This window comes from Salvelinus fontinalis, chromosome 26 (genome assembly GCF_029448725.1).
Source record: "Salvelinus fontinalis isolate EN_2023a chromosome 26, ASM2944872v1, whole genome shotgun sequence".
In the NCBI taxonomy this organism is placed as follows: domain Eukaryota; kingdom Metazoa; phylum Chordata; class Actinopteri; order Salmoniformes; family Salmonidae; genus Salvelinus; species Salvelinus fontinalis.
The window spans coordinates 30,527,125-30,543,118 of NC_074690.1; the positions used below are offsets into that span (position 1 = coordinate 30,527,125).

The following is a 15,994-nucleotide window of genomic DNA, read 5'->3' on the forward strand; positions in this document are numbered from 1 at the left end:
TTACTGTATGAGCACAAGGACAACAAACACGCCATTGTGGATGAGCACATTTTTTAATGCTGCATGAGCAAGAGGTGGGCAGTTACCTCAGCAATAACAGGAAGAACAGTGGCAACACGTGGAAGTAAGTCCAAAGTGGAAACCTAGTCAAGGTCAGACAAGGCAGGATTCAAATATTCTTCAACTGTGGAAAACTGCAAGATATTGAATAACAAATTAAGTGCAACATTTGTGGAAATGGAATGTACCAACTGTGTTGGATACAGGAGGTGAACAACTGGATTTGTGCACATTCAAATAAATGAGCTTCTGAAAGTCAGAACACCTGCCACTTTATTTAAGACATCTACACATGAAGAGTTGAATGTCAAAAACTTGCAGAAGATTGCATCTCGATTGAATTACCAAACCTTTGGATTGATTCAATGAAAAGTGATTTACACCAACTGAAGGTATTGGTTTTGGATTATAACATGCAGGATTGGTCAGTCACACGGGAATAGTAAGCAATACAGAAACAACAACCTACAGGATCATTGGATGCACACATGAACTATAGGGTGTAGTTTTAAAGCCAGAGGAAGAGATAAAAGCTTCATTATTGTTTCAGTTGAGACTAGATTTAGTCACTTGAGATGTTTCTCAATACCATTCTGGTGGTCTTGACTGACCTGGCAGCCAGACTCATGGGAAGTGCCAATTTCCGCCGCCATTTTCACCTGTTGTTGTCATGCCTGATCGTGTTTGGACCTGCCCTGAGCATGTGGGTCTCCCAACACAGCATCTTTGCCAAAAGGACAAATTTTCTTTACAGGTGAGAACTAAGATGGGCCCAAATAACAATGCATGATTGTCTTATTGTTTGTTTCAAGGTCTTTTTCTAAAGTACAGCGCCTTCAGAAAGTATTCACACCACCTGACGTTTTACATATTTTGTTGTGTTAGTCAGAATTTTGAGATTTTGTGACACTGGCCTACACACAATACCCCATCATTTCAAAGTAGAATTATGTTTTTAGAAATGTTTACAAATTAATTAAAAATGAAAAGCTGAAATGTCTTGAGTCAATAAGTATTCAACCCCTTTGTTATGGCAAGCCTAAATAAGTTCTGGAGTAAAAATGTGCTTAATTAACAAGTCACATAATAAGTTGCATGGACTCAATCTGTGTGCAATAATAGTGTTTAACATGACTTTTGAATGACTACCTAATCTCTGGACCCCACACATACAATTATTTGTAAAGGTCCCTTAGTCGAGCAGTGAATTTCAAACACAGATTCAACCACAAAGACCAAGGTGGTTTTCAAATGCCTCGCAAAGAAGGGCACCTATTGGTAGATGGTGAAGAAAAAAAAGCAGACATTGAATATCCCTTTCAGCAATGTGAAGTTATTAATTACACATTGGATGGTGTATCAATACACCCAGTCACTACAAAGATACAGGCGCCTTCCTAACTCAGTTGCAGGAGAGGAAGGAAACTGCAGGGATTTCACCATGAGGCCAATGGTGACTTTAAAATAGTTAGTTAGTTTAATGGCTGTGAAAGGCGAAAACTGTGGATGGATCAACAACATTGTAATTACTCCACAATACTAACCAAATGACAGAGTGAAAAGAAGGAAGCCTGTACATAATATCAATATTCCAAAACATGCCTGCCAGTTAATTTAAAACTATGTTCCAACCATCTTGTCATTTCTTTACCATTCAGAGCATTCCTGCGCTCAGGCTGGGGATGGACCTGCATCTTCGTCGGCTCCTTTGTCTTCCTCCTTTCCTTCTCAGTGCGCAGATCCCTCATTCTCTCACTGCGACACCTGTCCAGGCTGGTGGTGGCAGGCGTGCTGTGGGTGGGGTTCCGAAAGCTTCTGGATGTCCTTGAGAATGCCACAGGGAGCTGCTACGAGCCTCTCAGCGCTGTAGATGGCCAGCCCACGGTGGACGGCCAGCCCTTCCTACTACTTCGGGAGGGGGCGAGCAAGCAGTTGTGTGTGGGAAACGGCATGCTGTGGCGTGGCTATGAGGTCTCTGAGGACATCTTCTTGCTGTGTCTGTGCTGCCTGCTGGTGGCAGAGGAGACGGCCGTGTTCGGGCCCTACCTGACTCTGGGTGGGCCCTCGGGGGCCCCACTGCGCCTGCTCTTCCTGTTCTGTGTCACCCTGCTAGGCCTCTGGATGTTCTTGCTTCTCTGCCTGCTGGCTTACTTCCCCGCATTCCCCACACAGATCCTAGGAGGGGCTCTGGGGTGTCTTAGTTGGAGGGGCCTGTATCAGGGCTGGTACCGCCTGGGCCCCAGCTGGTACTGTCCTGGACGACCAGGGGTGGGACTCTTCACCAAGAAGGAAGGGGGGAAGCCTGAGTGAAAGAATGAGAGGAATGGTTTTAGGCATAAACACACCTCATTAAACTTAGACACGGAGCTAATGAATGTGCTGTCTTTTCCAGGACAGAATTAGGGGCTAATTAAACCCTCTACAGAATGTTAAGTCAATTTTAACTGCTGTCAACTAGCATCCAGTTATTGAACTTGATAAGAAATATTTGTTTGTGAACTTGTCTACAAGCAGTTTTATGATAAATAAAATTCTTCATACAATTGGATGGCTGCCTTTCAGACCTCAGGTGCCATCATTTTGCAAATGTACATGCATATCAATATGGTATTAACTAGGCCTCGAACACATTTTTACAGTGCATCTGACCATACAACATTCATTACATAATGCTGTATCGTTTTGATTATGCATCTTTGACAGTGCAGGACATGTAGTTGAAGTCGGAAGTTTACATACACTTAGGTTGGATTCATTAAAACTCGTTTTTCAACCACTCCACAAATTTCTTGTTAACAAACTATAGTTTTGGAAAGTCGGTTAGGACATCTACTTTGTGCATGACACAAGTCATTTTTCCAACAATTGTTTACAGATTATTTCACTGTATCACAATTCCAGTAGGTCAGAAGTTTACATACACTAAGTCAACTGTGCCTTAAAACAGCTTGGAAAATTCCAGAAAATGATGTCATGGCTTTAGAAGCTTCTGATAGGCTAATTGACATCATTTGAGTCAATTGGAGGTGTACCTGTGGATGTATTTCAAGGCCTACCTCCCAAATCAGTGCCTCTTCGCTTGACATCATGGGAAAATCTAAAGAAATCAGCCAAGACCTTAGAAAGAAAATTGTAGACCTCCACAAGTCTGGTTCATCCTTGGGAGCGATGTCCAAACGCCTGAAGGTACCACGTTCACCTGTACAAACAATAGTACGCAAGTATAAACACCATGGGACCAGGCAGCCATCATCTCGCTCAGGAAGGAGAAGCATTCTGTCTCCTAGAGATGAACGTACTTTGGTACGTAAAGTGCAAATCAATACCAGAACAGCAAAGGACCATGTGAAGATGCTGGAGGAAACAGCTACAAAAGTATCTATATCCACAGTCAAACGAGTCCTATATCAACATAACCTGAAAGGCTGCTCAGCAAGGAAGATGCCACTGCTCCAAAACCGGCATAAAAAAAGCCAGACTACGGTTTGCAACTGGACATGGGGACAAAGATCGTACTTTTTTGGAGAAATGTCCTCTGGTCTGATGAAACAAAAATAGAACTGTTTGGCCATACTATCGTTATGTTTGTAGGAAAAAGGGGGAGGCTTGCAAGCCGAAGAACACCATCGCAACCGTGAAGCAAGGGGGTGGCAGCATCATGTTGTGGGGGTGCTTGGCTGCAGGAGGGACTGGTGCACTTCACAAAATAGATGGCGTCATGAGGTAGGAAAATTATGTGGAGATATTGAAGCTACACCTCAAGACATCAGTCAGGAAGTTAAAGCTTGGTCGCAAATGGGTCTTCCAAATGGACAATGACCCCAAGCATACCTCCAAATTTGTGGCAAAATGGCTTAAGGACAACAAAGTCAAGGTATTGGAATGTCCATCACAAAGCCCTGACCTCAATCCTATAGAAAATGTGTAGGCAGAACTGAAAAAGCGTGTGCGAGCAAGGAGGCCTACGAACCTGACTCCGTTACACCAGCTCTGTCAGGAGGAATGGGCCAAAATTCACCCAACTTATTGTGGGAAGCTTGTGGAAGACTACCCAAGACATTGGACCCAAGTTAAACAATTTAAAGGCAATGCTACCAAATACTAATTGAGTGTATGTAAACTTCTGACCCACTGGGAATGTGATGAAAGAAATAAAAAGTGAAATAAATAATTCTCTCTATTAATCTGACATTTCACATTCTTAAAATAAAAGTGATCCTAACTGACCTAAGACAGGGAATTTTTACAAAGATGAAATGTCGGGAATTGTGAATAACTGAATTTAAATGTATTTGACTAAGGTGTATGTAAACTTCCGACTTCAACTGTAGGTAAGGAAAATAAATGAATTGTGATTTTATTCAAACCAGACCAAATGTGTTGAATGAAAATGTTAAACTTTGCATAAGCACCACTTTTCCGTGTCAAATTATAAATTGGAAAACACAGTTTACTACTGTACTTAAACATAACTTCAACATCTTGTTTTTTCCCCCTCCAAGTCAGCTTTAATAATACAATTATTCCAAAAGCTACAGGCACAAAAAAAAGCAGACATGAATTACAAGTCTAAGACAAATAGACAAGTTGATATAACATGAAAATGACAGGTAAAGTTTTTTTTTTTTTTAAAGAACCCCACAGATTAAGCTAAAGTAAAGGTGTGATGCAAGCTTTTGAAATACAAGCTTAAATGTAAGTTTCTCATTTTTGAAAAATAGACTTACACCAATATTTCTTTACATTTTCTTTCTGAAGACAAGATGGTACCCAAAACAGTGTTAAATACAAACAAAGTGTCTGGGAGATGACGAACATTGATTACTTGATATAATCAAATTTAAATGGAAGAATCAAGTTGTCTAAAAAAAATCAAATAATTATAATATTCTAGAGACAGAAAAAAATTGGCAAAAAACAAAGACAAAAGGACATGGACAATATATACAAATGGCCAATAATGTAGCTCAGAAACATAATGTGTCTCTACTGGTGATTTTTTTTTTTAAACAACGCTGACATTTTCTATGACTGCTCTTTTGGAGAAAATACACTTCATACTAAATTCATAGGACAAGTTAAAACAGATCAGGAAGTGGAAAAGTGAGGGATTTTTGAAGTGATGGTATCCAGTGGCTGCCAGTGACAGTTCATTAGTGAATCATAGAGCTCCTCACTCCTCTCCATGTATTCTTTGTTCAGTGCATCCACATCCAGGTGAGGATTGGGTTCTGGCAGGGAAGAGAGGGGAATGAAGAAGAGTAAATAAGTCAAGAAACCAAGGGATTTGAATGCAACCGACTCAGGCAGTAACAATACATTTAAAAGGAAGAACAAGAAAGACCTTATATCTGCAGCACATTGCATTTTCCTTTAGTGCATGTGAAAGTATAGTGAAGAGTTACCTTCTGCTGCCTCTTCTTCAGGCTCATCTGTGGACTCCTGTGTTTGCTAATGTGAAAAACAAGACAACATATATTAATCATTGTAAACACCTGTTAGCATGAAAACCATTTTTAGACAGATTTCATTAGATTAAGGGACAGGTTATGGGAAATTCTGAGGAAAGATCCCAGGAGCTTGTAAGGAAGCCTTACATCTGAGGAAGTCTGCATGTCTGTGGGCATGGGGGGCATGCCGATGGGAGGTGGGGGTCCCATCATCCCATGGGGGCCTGGAGGGGGGTACCCCCCGTAGGGACCGTACCCACCATAGTTGTAGCTGTTGTACTGGTCATAGCCCCACTGAGGGTAGTAGTTCTGGTTGGGTTGTTGATAGTATGGCTGTTGGTAATTGTTGTGGTAGGAGTTGTGGTTCTGGTTGTTATAGCTGTTCATTTTATGGCTAAAAAGTAAGGAAACAGGAAAAATTTATGTTGGGTGCAGTGGATGTTAAGTTAGGAGGACAATCACACATAGTATATCAACTTTCAACAAAGACAGACCAGCATGACACTAATCGACCCTGATACAGTATAATTTATACACTTATTTCAGAAGATTAGAACCATACCTCTTGTTCACAGCTATGCTGATCCTGATTGGTTTCGTCCCCAGGCCTGAAGCATTCTGACACTCATCGATGGCTTTCTTCTGTTCGTTCTCATCTTCAAACTTGATGAAGCCATAACCTCTGCGAGAGCAAGCAAAATGCTAAAACCCTGAGCACACATTCTGTCCGAACTCGCCGTATCATGCTAATCAAATACGTAATTAATTCGAAAAACAAAAATGGTATGGTAGAACTGAAACTTGTTGTTTTACTTTTAATATGAAGTAGCATCACTTCAATTGTGAGTTGCTCTTGCTTACCCTACATGGGGAAAACAATAGTTTTAGCATAAATGTCAGAAACAAACTTTTCCAGTATTTTGGGGGAAATATACCAGTGGTAAACAGTGGTGAAGATACCCAACACACTAGTATATATACACACACAATCCAATGTAATAAGAATCTATTGTTAAAACGCCATGAGCTTCTACAAAGAATTTAAATGTAATGAAAATGTCAGATTAATTCAAATTGTGTTCAAAAGCAGGTGGTGCATAACTAGCCTCACCAAATAACATCAATGTATAAGTCTGTTCAGCACACATACCTGGAGTTACCATACTGATCAGAGACCACTTTGCCTCCTTTGCAGGAAGGGTACTTCTTCAAGAAGAACTGATGAAGCTGGTAGTCGTCCACCTCTGAAGACAGATCTCCCACAAAAACTGAAAATTCCGGGCTGAGGTTGCATAATAGACAGACACAGAGAGAGGGATTACGAAGGTGAACCAACACCATACCATCTAGCGGTTTCTTTCGCACAATCTTTTTTCGGGAGATAGAAAATATCACACAGAACAGTGTACATGATAAATAAGTTACTGTGGGTTCCAACAACAGAATCATGCATCAAATGAGGAAGAAAGTAAAACAGCTTACCCAGCCTCTGGCCGTTTCCCGTAAGTTGCATAGTTTAACTTAAACTTTCTGGGCTGTACAGGAAGAAAGAACAAGCAGTCAAGCACCTTCAAAGACAAACGCGTGTAGTAAGGACATATATTGCTGGAAAATAAAGAGTATATTATTAGAGAATAACATTTTATTTGGTTTACATACCTCCACCACCCAGAACAGGCTTTATTCCATTCGTCAGTTAGTTCCTAACAGAGTTTATTCACCAGCTTTAAACAAAGTCAACTTACAAACAGCCTCAACCACCTTCCTCAGGAAGAATACGGAGCTCAGTAACTTTGCAGTAATGTAAATCTGAGATACTGTATTCCGTTCCATCAACCTCAAATTAAGGTGGAGGCCAATGCTAGCGAAGCTCCGCTATCAACAACACATTTGAAACTAGAGGGTGGTTGTCCGCTAACACATCATCAGTAAGTTGTTCAAATTAACTTTGAATTTTAGAAATGTCAAGCTTATGATGAGTGCTCACCGGATTTGATCCAGGAACTAGCTTCCCATTCAGTTGGTGAACGCATCGGTCAACGCTGGTTTCGTCTGCCATTTCCACAAAGCAATAGCCCGCTGAACCACTGTAGAACAAGAGATTGTATTAGTGCCAACAGTGTGATACTACAACATTTTAGAAACGGGACAGAAACTCCCAATGTGGGGTAATAAATATTGCATTTTGGAATTACAGTATCAATTCACAGCTCTGTGGTAAGTAAACCAAGTACTTCCCTAAAATGACAACAGGAGGTTCTAGAACAACAGCCATTTAAGGTTAGGGTAGCCTGGCATTGTAGCTGATAGGGGTTCAATTACTCACTATGTATTTTAATTACTGAATGATTCTAATTTGGGAAAGTAGTTGCTTGATATATTGCCTAGATAAAATAGTGTGGACTATTTTCAAACAAGGAAACACATGCTAAACACATGGCATTACTTGACTACATTACACAGAGGTGTGATGAACATACCCTGTTACTCTGTGGGTAATGATCTTAACACCATACGCCGTCTCGCCCATAGTGCTGAAGGCTTGTTTGATGAAATTCTCATCCATGTATGGGTCCAGCTATGAAAAAGATTGTGTAGAGTTATCTGTCTGTGAGATATACACTTGCAAATATCCCATTCATATCCATGAAATATAAAGCTGGCTACAGTACAAGCCAGGAAATAGAGAATAGTGAGAGAAGGCCTAATTAGGTTAGGCATAATGTTAGCAGTGTGGTTAAAGTTAGGTTTAAAATGTTGCTATAATTATGACTTTGTGGCTGTGGTAACTAGTGACGACCAAACATTTGTTGAACGTAATTCAATTCGTCAGACACTTCCTTCACCATGGAGTGGAGATTAGTCAGCTATGATAACTCGTGACAACCCAAATGTTTACCCAAATGTCTGCCTGGGCTCAGGAGTAGCTGTAAACACGGTAGATTATTACCAAAGACAGGTTTAGAAACTCTGATATTATTAGGCGCTCTACTACTAGGCCCAGACAGGGCAGCGAGCTAGCTAAACTGTCGGGATCGGGAACATTACTTTTGAGAAGTTTACACATTTTAATTCGGTAGCTAATACATCACTGGCTGTATATCTTATCCTGTTTTTAAATGAACGTCCACATAACCATACAGATTATACACTTCACAACAATTGGGGAATTTAGCAAGCTGACGTTAGCAAGCTAGATAACGTTACTGGTGTAGCTACCTAACGTTACTAGATAGCTAGTCTCCTGTAGCTAAAGTAGCTGGCTAAAACGTTTGCCTTCAGTCAGTTAGTAACAAGAGGATTAAAACAGAGCGAACGTACATCACCCATCCAAAGGCTTGTCATCCTGTTGAACATATTGGTGGTTTATTTTCGGGGGGTATCCTACAAACACGAATATGTAGCTACTAGTTAAGTTTTATAAATTGATAGCGCTTCCTCCCGAAAATGGTGCTACTGAAATCAAAGATGGTGAAGACCACGCCTCCGGAAATTCGGTAAGTTAAATAAATGGACTTGCAAGAATGGACACATCTTGAATTCATTTCCGCATTTGATTATGTAGGCGACTTCAAAATGATTGACTATAGATCAGTATTAACAAAAACATAAAACTCAGTGCCAGTGGTTTGTACATTATTTTCGCTAGGGGGCGATGTGGATTATATCCGTCCTTCGAAAGTGTGACGATATTTTCTTTCGGCATTGATTATTCAGGAGGGCAACGGATACATTTTCCACCAATCATAGTAACGGATGCTATTCCGCTTCCATGGTAACCTCCCAAATCTTTTGAACAAACCAATCACGACAGCGCATTTAGTAATTAAAAGAAAGTTCGTCATTGGATGTTGAAATTTTAAACCTTAGCTGCGGCAGAAAGGAAAACGGTTCAGTGAAGTTTGTGAGTTGATTTTTCCCTCCCAGTAGTTCTAAAAGTACATTTTTACGTGTGGAATTAATTTGGAGTAAGTAGCTCACGTTTGTTAACACCTACTTTTAGGTTTTGTTGCATGAAATGTAAATAATAAATGACGGAGAAAGCCAGCAAGTTTGCTGGGTAACGTTAGCCGTTCAATTATAGCGTCAGTGAATTCGTTTTCTAAGGTTAACTAATATGCACGTTTAGTTAACCAAATATACGCTTTTGTTAGTGTATTTTATAAACTACTTGGTTCTTTTCTTGCAACGTTACCCTGTAGGGAGTCCGAAAGGAAGATTCAGACATGGCTCAATTTGGATTCGACAACGACATTCACAGCATTCTGAAGCTGGATATGCCGATCACAAACGCGCCCATGGCGAGGTGGCAGAGAAAAGCCAGTTCGTCGATGTCGACCAGCTGTGCCAACACCAGCGCTCTATCACCTGGCAAATCCGGAAACCGATCTCTTAGTCTGTCCAAGACGCCCAGTAAAACACCAGGTGACTAGTTATTATATTTGTTTTTCATGTTGAATCTTGCTCTACAGTACTTGCGTCTGTGGACGTAGGTAGTCTTTTTCAACTATCTATGGGTGTGGCTGGCACTGTTACCAATCTGTTTCACCAAGGGTTCTATTACTAGTCTGCCCTTCTCTCTTGCTCAGGTAAAAATGGAAAGACACAGTGCACACCTTCCAAGGCAGGTGGTGACCGTTTCATTCCCACTAGAAACAACAAACAGATGGATGTGGCAAGCTTCCTGCTCTCAAAGGAAAATGAGCCCATGGACACAAACCCCTCAGCAGCAACATCAGTGAGTCTTTTCTCTAACATTTCCAATCACATTTGTTGGTATGTTGTATTGTAGCTAAACACAGGCAAATTTGTCATTGTAGGAGAACCAGAAAGCATGGTCTGTTACACTCAATGGATATGACATTGAGGAGGCAAAGATCTTGCATCTGGGAGGAAAACCCTTGAATGCTCCAGAAGGTAGGCCTACTGTTGGGAATGATTGTGACTTGATGTCAGTTGCTTGCTATCAGAATCTAGTGTCCAATTCTCTTTTCTTTGCAGGTTACCAGAACAACCTAAAAGTTCTCTACAGTCAGATTCCTACCCCAGTCTCCACCAAAAAGAACCGATACATACCATCAGTGCCTGACAGAATCTTAGACGCTCCTGAACTCCGAAATGATTTCTGTGAGTCCTGCCAATACAGTACTACAAATGTCTAATAACCTGTCTGAGGAGCAGGTACCGCTTGACTTAACCTAGGGGTGTTGGTCAAAGATGCTCCGAAACTTCAAAATTACGACAGTCTCCTAACACAGTAAATGTTCAGTAACCTACCTGGGAAGTAATACTAGATGTGGGTGTAACATGCGCCTGCCGTGATGCATAAATCACTGTTTTACATTTTAGTCATTTAGCAGCTGCTCTTATCCAGAGGGGGGTGGAGGTGTGTGATTACTTCAGATACTTTTTGAAGAGGTAGGGTTTTGGATGTTTTTGGAAGATGGACGGGGAAGCTGCTGTCCTAGCTTGAGTTGGAAGCTGCGCCGCTTCTCGTGAGATAGGGTCGTACTCTACGATGTTGTAGAGCATGAACTTGCAGGAGCGAGTCGCTGCTTTAATGTGTGCAGAGAACGGGTGTTCAGGGTCCGGCCAAGGTTTTTTGCGCTCTGGGGGGACACTGTGGAGGTGACAACTGATGGTGAGGTAGGCCTTTCCCTGCAGGAAGAGCAGCTCCGTCCTGTCGAGGTTAAGCTTGAGGTGGTTGGCTGACATCCAAGCTGAGATATCTGCCAGGTTGATATACGGCGGAGCTGAGTGACTTGGTGTATAGAGAGGAGAAGAGGTCCTAGATTTCAATGGGAGATTTGCACTAAGTGACTAATGGGCCATATCAAGTGTATCTTGTCCTTTTGTCTTCAAACTCATCTTAATTCACTCAGGGTGGAGATGAGCATTCTTTGACAATTTACTTTGTTAAAAAGCTCCATTTACCTCCGTCTGTTCACACAGATCTGAACCTACTTGACTGGAGCAGTCGGAACCTTCTAGCAGTTGCCCTTCACAACAGTGTTTATCTGTGGGACGCCACCCAGGGTGACATCGTTCTACTGATGAAGATGGAGCGGGAGGAAGACTACATCTGCTCTGTGTCATGGATCAAGGAGGGCAACTTCCTTGCCATTGGTACCAGTGACTGCAAAGTTCAGGTAAACTGTCTGCTGTGAACCTACCCAGCACTCATCTAACTGAATTTGGCTTCAATGCAATTTTGTGGTGTTAAAGAATGATTTTATGCTTCATTTTTTATATATACATATCACCTGAATTTGTCTTTGTCCCTAGTTGTGGGATGTGGAGAACCAGAAGCGTCTACGCAGCATGGCCAGCCACACTGCCAGAGTTGGCAGTTTGAGTTGGAACAATCACATTCTTTCCAGGTAAAGATTCATGTCTGGGGGGGGAAACAACTGTATGAATAGTCAGTCCCACTTAATGCTTTTGCTTTCCCAGACAATGTTCACGTTGTGGGCAAATTCTTAGATCGTAAATGATTGTGGTACGTCTTGGCTCGTTCAGTGTGACATGGGTCTGTTGCTTTGAGTACCGTTACATGCGTTCGTAGACCCCTCGACGTTCTAGCCGTGTCCAATTATTTTTTTTGGGGGGGGGGCTTTATCGTGCAGTGTGGCTTGTATTACGAGCCGATCCCAGCGGCTGTCGACTAGGAACACTGCTGGTACAGAGTATGCACACTATGATTATTGTGTATAGTCAGGTTATTGTAATAGTTCTATTTAAATGTTACGCCTACATGCTGTGCAAGAACAATTTCCCTAATAGTCTTATTTACGTGACACATCTAAATTCAGTCTACCTGATGGTGATTGTGCACTTAATATAATCCCAATCAAAATAATGTTCTACCACAGCGACCATGCTATTTTGAGGAAGCCTATTTGATTTATTTTATTTGAAAACTTTCTACAATGCATACTTTCAGTTTTTCTGAATTCAATATACTTGCGCATAAGCATAGTGAGGCTTGCACTGCTGGTGCTGGCACATGCTCAGATCAAATGCACCACTACAGTTGATGAAGCCTCGCCAATCAGACTGACGCCAGAACTGAAGCAAATTGTACATCTGGACAGGTTGATAAAGATTTTAATTTGGTAACATCAGTGTGATGTGACAAAATGTAAAAGATGGAATCTCATGTACAGTCTGCCAAGGGCTTAAGTCAGTCCCTCCAGGATCTTTTTTTGTTATACTTGTGTCCATAATGTTTTGATTTGGTGTTTTTGTTAACCGTCTTGTGATTTATTTTTTCCAGTGGCTCCAGATCTGGTCACATCCACCACCATGATGTAAGAGTAGCAGACCACCACATCTTCACCCTGTCCGGACACTCTCAGGAGGTGTGTGGGCTGGAGTGGTCCCCTGATGGAAGATACCTGGCCAGCGGTGGAAACGACAACCTTGTGTACGTGTGGCCAGGTGTACAGGAGGGCAGCGGCCAAGGCAGCAATGCTGTCCACGGCTTCAATGAGCACCAAGGTGCAGTCAAGGTAAGCAAACATTTTTTAAATAAATGTAATTCTTTGTGCGACGTGCTAAACTACCATGTTTTATTGAAGGATGGAGTTGGGATTGAATAAAAGGCCACAATTTGATGCACATTAAAGTCCACTCACTGTAAAGAGACATGCCCAACCGTAATGATTGTTTCTTAATGAAATTCCCTAGGCTTTGGCCTGGTGCCCATGGCAACCTAACATTCTTGCGTCTGGAGGGGGCACCAGTGACCGTCACATCCGCATCTGGAACGTCACCAGTGGCTCTTGCATCAGTGCCCTGGACACTCAGTCTCAGGTAACTGCGCCCATCTTGATTCCTAGTGGGATTGTCTGAGTTCTCATTCAATTTTGTGCTGGATGATATTACACCTCCAAGGCCCGGCTGCTCAGTCATAGCAGCATGAATATTTGCATACCGGTCACTTTTTAAATAAGTTTACATTCCATAACTGCAATGCCATACGATCAGACATTGACTGGTGGTCAAATCTGCCTTACAGGTGTCCTCTTTGAAGTTTGCGCCAAACTACAAGGAATTGGTCTCCGGCCACGGATATGCCCACGACAACGTAGTCATCTGGAAGTATCCCTCCTTGACTAAAGTGGCAGAGCTCAATGGTGAGTGACTGGCCTGAAATTATGACTTGTAATAACTTTACACAGAGCTGTTAAATTTGTCATTGATGGATCAGTTGACAAGGACCATTTTTGTTGCCTGAAGCTGTAAAAGCATCAAAGAGCCTGACGGATAATGTCCCTCACCCCAGTTTCCTTAACTGGGTAAACATAATCCTAATTTAAACTAAACTGTAGCATTAATTAGCTTAATGTCAATGCTGAAGCATTTTGGGCATGTACACCTCCCAATCCATCTCAATAATGATGCATGCTTAAAGATGTGCTATGCTGAAATCGCTCTGCCTTTTCTTGGTTCCTAAAATTCTATTAGTTTGCTTAATTTCAGTTTGACAAAACAAGCAGGTATAGTGTAAAGAATAATCTAAACTGCTGTGAAATCTCTTCCATAACCAAAAAGTATATTTTTTTCAGCTTCATGAAGCTGGTGTACAAAATTGAAACTAAAATAGCAAATGTTTTGAACTGGAGCCATTCTGGGGTCAAAGTTCAAAACTGAAATCTCAAACTTTATAATCCCACCCCCCCCCCCCAGGTCATGAGGGCAGGGTCTTGAACATTACCATGAGTCCAGACTGCTCGACTATCGCCACTGTAGCCGGTGATGAAACTGTCCGTCTCTGGAAGAGCTTTGAGCTGGATCCAGTCAAGAAGAAGGCCAAAGAGAGGATGGTGAAGTCCACCAGCAGCAGTATTCACCAATCTATCCGATAATTAACCTTTTATGTGTTGTGTGCTCAATTTAGTTATTGATCAACTCCTAATTCTTTACTAATGTACAAAATGTTTATTCACTGTAAAATAAAGATTGCCACTTTTACATTTTCTTTGCGTTTGAATATTTTGCAGCCATGGCACTTGATTACAAATCTGATTTTCCACTTAAGAAAATCTTCAAGTATTATAACCTGGGTAGAATGTAGTGAAATACTGTTCGGGCCCTCGGGCAATGTGAAACTGAGGTTTCTTTCTTTGCTGAAACCCATACTACTTTCTGCTTTTGATTCATATTTCTGTGGTTAACATTATTTTGAAGTACAGTACTCCTGGGAGTTTATTGGTGATGTACCTAGTTGAAAGTGGTCGTATTCATATATGGCTCTTTAATCAAGAATGGTGTTTCCTGAAGTGCTTGACTAATGATATTGTCCAGCCAGAAAGGGTGGGGTCTGTCATGAACAGATATCACAATGCCTGGAAGTGTTAACAGCTCAGGAACAACAATCTTCTGAAACTAGCAGTGTGACCACAGTAAAGACTACCTGGAAAACCAGTGGGTGCTTTCCAGTAAGACATTCTGCAGAGTACAAGATTGTTGATCGGTAAGTTTCTGAGAAGCACTTCTGCAGGAATTAAGATATTCTAAAATTGTGTCCCAGCTAACCTTCGTCTAGCTAACTGTTCTAAACCTGGCCAGAGGCCGGGATGGTGTTCTACAATAGTAAGCTTGTTGGATGAATGCCTAAAATGAGGCATGTATGACTAATGTTCAGAATGCTTTGGTTTGATCTGCTCCTTTATGAAAGCCAAAAATGTAACACCCTTGACCCTGATGGTAAGGAAAAGATGGCAATGGCTGGGATGTGCCAGAACACCCAAAAGATGCACGGAGAACTATAGAAAAAGAGTGGCCGGACCTGGGGGAGCCTTATCAAGAATGCTGCTGCAGACCAGATACAGGGCTCTAGCTCCACAATGAGAGTGCAGGCTGTTAGCCAGCCTGCCAACTTAGTGGAGTCTGCCACTAGCAGTCAGTGTAGTCAGCTCAGCTATCCCAATTGAGACTGTCTGCCTCGATCAAGGTTAGTCAAAACTAAACATGGTGGTGTTCGCTCGAGCAATCTCACTGGAATAAAGACCTCCATTCCTGTCATTATTGAAAGAGATATTGACATCCCAAAATGGTGCTACTTAATGTTAGATCCCTCAGTTTCAAGACAGTCAATTAACTAATCACTGATCATAATCTTGATGTGATTGGCCTGACTGAAACATGGCTTAAGCCTGATGAATTTACTGTGTTAAATGAGGCCTCTCCTGGTTACACTAGTGACCATATCCCCCGTGTGTAACAGTATAGCTTCCGCTTCTACCTGGGCTCGAACCAGGGACCCTCTGCACACAGACAAGTCACCCTCGAAGTATCGCTCCACAAAAGCCGTGGCCCTTGCAGAGCAAGGGGAACAACTACTTCAAGGTCTCAGAGCGAGTGACGTCACTGATTGAAACGCTATTAGCGCGCACCACCGCTAACTAGCTAGCCATTTCACATCGGTTACAAGCGCATCCAGCAAAGGCGGAGGTGTTGCCAACATTTACGATAGCAAA

At 41.8% G+C, this 15,994-nt stretch overlaps 3 protein-coding genes across 5 annotated transcripts; 2 read left to right on the forward strand and 1 right to left on the reverse strand.

Moving 5' to 3' along the window:
- Window positions 1-635: 635 nt before the first annotated feature.
- On the forward strand, window positions 636-2,370 carry fitm1l (fat storage inducing transmembrane protein 1, like). The gene is made up of 2 exons (XM_055883427.1): window positions 636-814; window positions 1,719-2,370. Exons 1-2 carry the CDS (start codon window positions 636-638, stop codon window positions 2,368-2,370), a joined length of 831 nt encoding a protein of 276 aa, XP_055739402.1.
- A 2,360-nt stretch (window positions 2,371-4,730) lies between these two features.
- LOC129824097 (tRNA selenocysteine 1-associated protein 1-like) lies at window positions 4,731-9,175 on the reverse strand. Of its 2 annotated transcripts, none has more exons than XM_055883425.1 (9): window positions 8,832-9,175; window positions 7,991-8,088; window positions 7,498-7,597; window positions 6,993-7,213; window positions 6,661-6,792; window positions 6,073-6,192; window positions 5,658-5,904; window positions 5,466-5,511; window positions 4,731-5,291 (listed from the first exon to the last, which is right to left on the reverse strand). In XM_055883425.1, the coding sequence occupies exons 1-9, from the start codon at window positions 8,865-8,867 to the stop codon at window positions 5,149-5,151; spliced, it is 1,143 nt and encodes a 380-aa protein (XP_055739400.1). In that variant the 5' UTR covers window positions 8,868-9,175; the 3' UTR covers window positions 4,731-5,148. The 2 variants fall into 2 exon arrangements, with proteins under 2 accessions (XP_055739400.1, XP_055739401.1); XM_055883426.1 differs by having other exon boundaries at window positions 6,993-7,045; window positions 8,832-9,172.
- A 157-nt stretch (window positions 9,176-9,332) lies between these two features.
- Window positions 9,333-14,486, forward strand: cdc20 (cell division cycle 20 homolog). Of its 2 annotated transcripts, none has more exons than XM_055883424.1 (11): window positions 9,333-9,414; window positions 9,713-9,935; window positions 10,100-10,248; window positions 10,331-10,427; window positions 10,512-10,637; window positions 11,463-11,659; window positions 11,796-11,890; window positions 12,787-13,021; window positions 13,200-13,325; window positions 13,531-13,648; window positions 14,202-14,486. In XM_055883424.1, exons 2-11 carry the CDS (start codon window positions 9,737-9,739, stop codon window positions 14,378-14,380), a joined length of 1,521 nt encoding a protein of 506 aa, XP_055739399.1. In that variant the 5' UTR covers window positions 9,333-9,414; window positions 9,713-9,736; the 3' UTR covers window positions 14,381-14,486. The 2 variants fall into 2 exon arrangements, with proteins under 2 accessions (XP_055739399.1, XP_055739398.1); XM_055883423.1 differs by having other exon boundaries at window positions 9,369-9,478.
- The last annotated feature ends 1,508 nt before the right edge of the window (window positions 14,487-15,994 follow it).

Bases quoted from the DNA above. Each gene is read 5' to 3' on its own strand.
- fitm1l (XM_055883427.1), top strand. From the start codon at position 636: ATGTTTCTCAATACCATTCTGGTGGTCTTGACTGACCTGGCAGCCAGA. The intron at 815-1,718 runs GTGAGAACTAAG...TTTACCATTCAG, and splicing joins AGGACAAATTTTCTTTACAG to AGCATTCCTGCGCTCAGGCT.
- LOC129824097 (XM_055883425.1), bottom strand. From the start codon at position 8,867: ATGTTCAACAGGATGACAAGCCTTTGGATGGGTGAT. The intron at 7,598-7,990 runs GTATGTTCATCA...CTTGTTCTACAG, and splicing joins ATTACCCACAGAGTAACAGG to TGGTTCAGCGGGCTATTGCT. The intron at 5,905-6,072 runs GTATGGTTCTAA...CTTACTTTTTAG, and splicing joins AGCATAGCTGTGAACAAGAG to CCATAAAATGAACAGCTATA.
- cdc20 (XM_055883424.1), top strand. From the start codon at position 9,737: ATGGCTCAATTTGGATTCGACAACGACATTCACAGCATTCTGAAGCTG. The intron at 9,936-10,099 runs GTGACTAGTTAT...TCTCTTGCTCAG, and splicing joins GACGCCCAGTAAAACACCAG to GTAAAAATGGAAAGACACAG. The intron at 13,649-14,201 runs GTGAGTGACTGG...CCCCCCCCCCAG, and splicing joins TAAAGTGGCAGAGCTCAATG to GTCATGAGGGCAGGGTCTTG.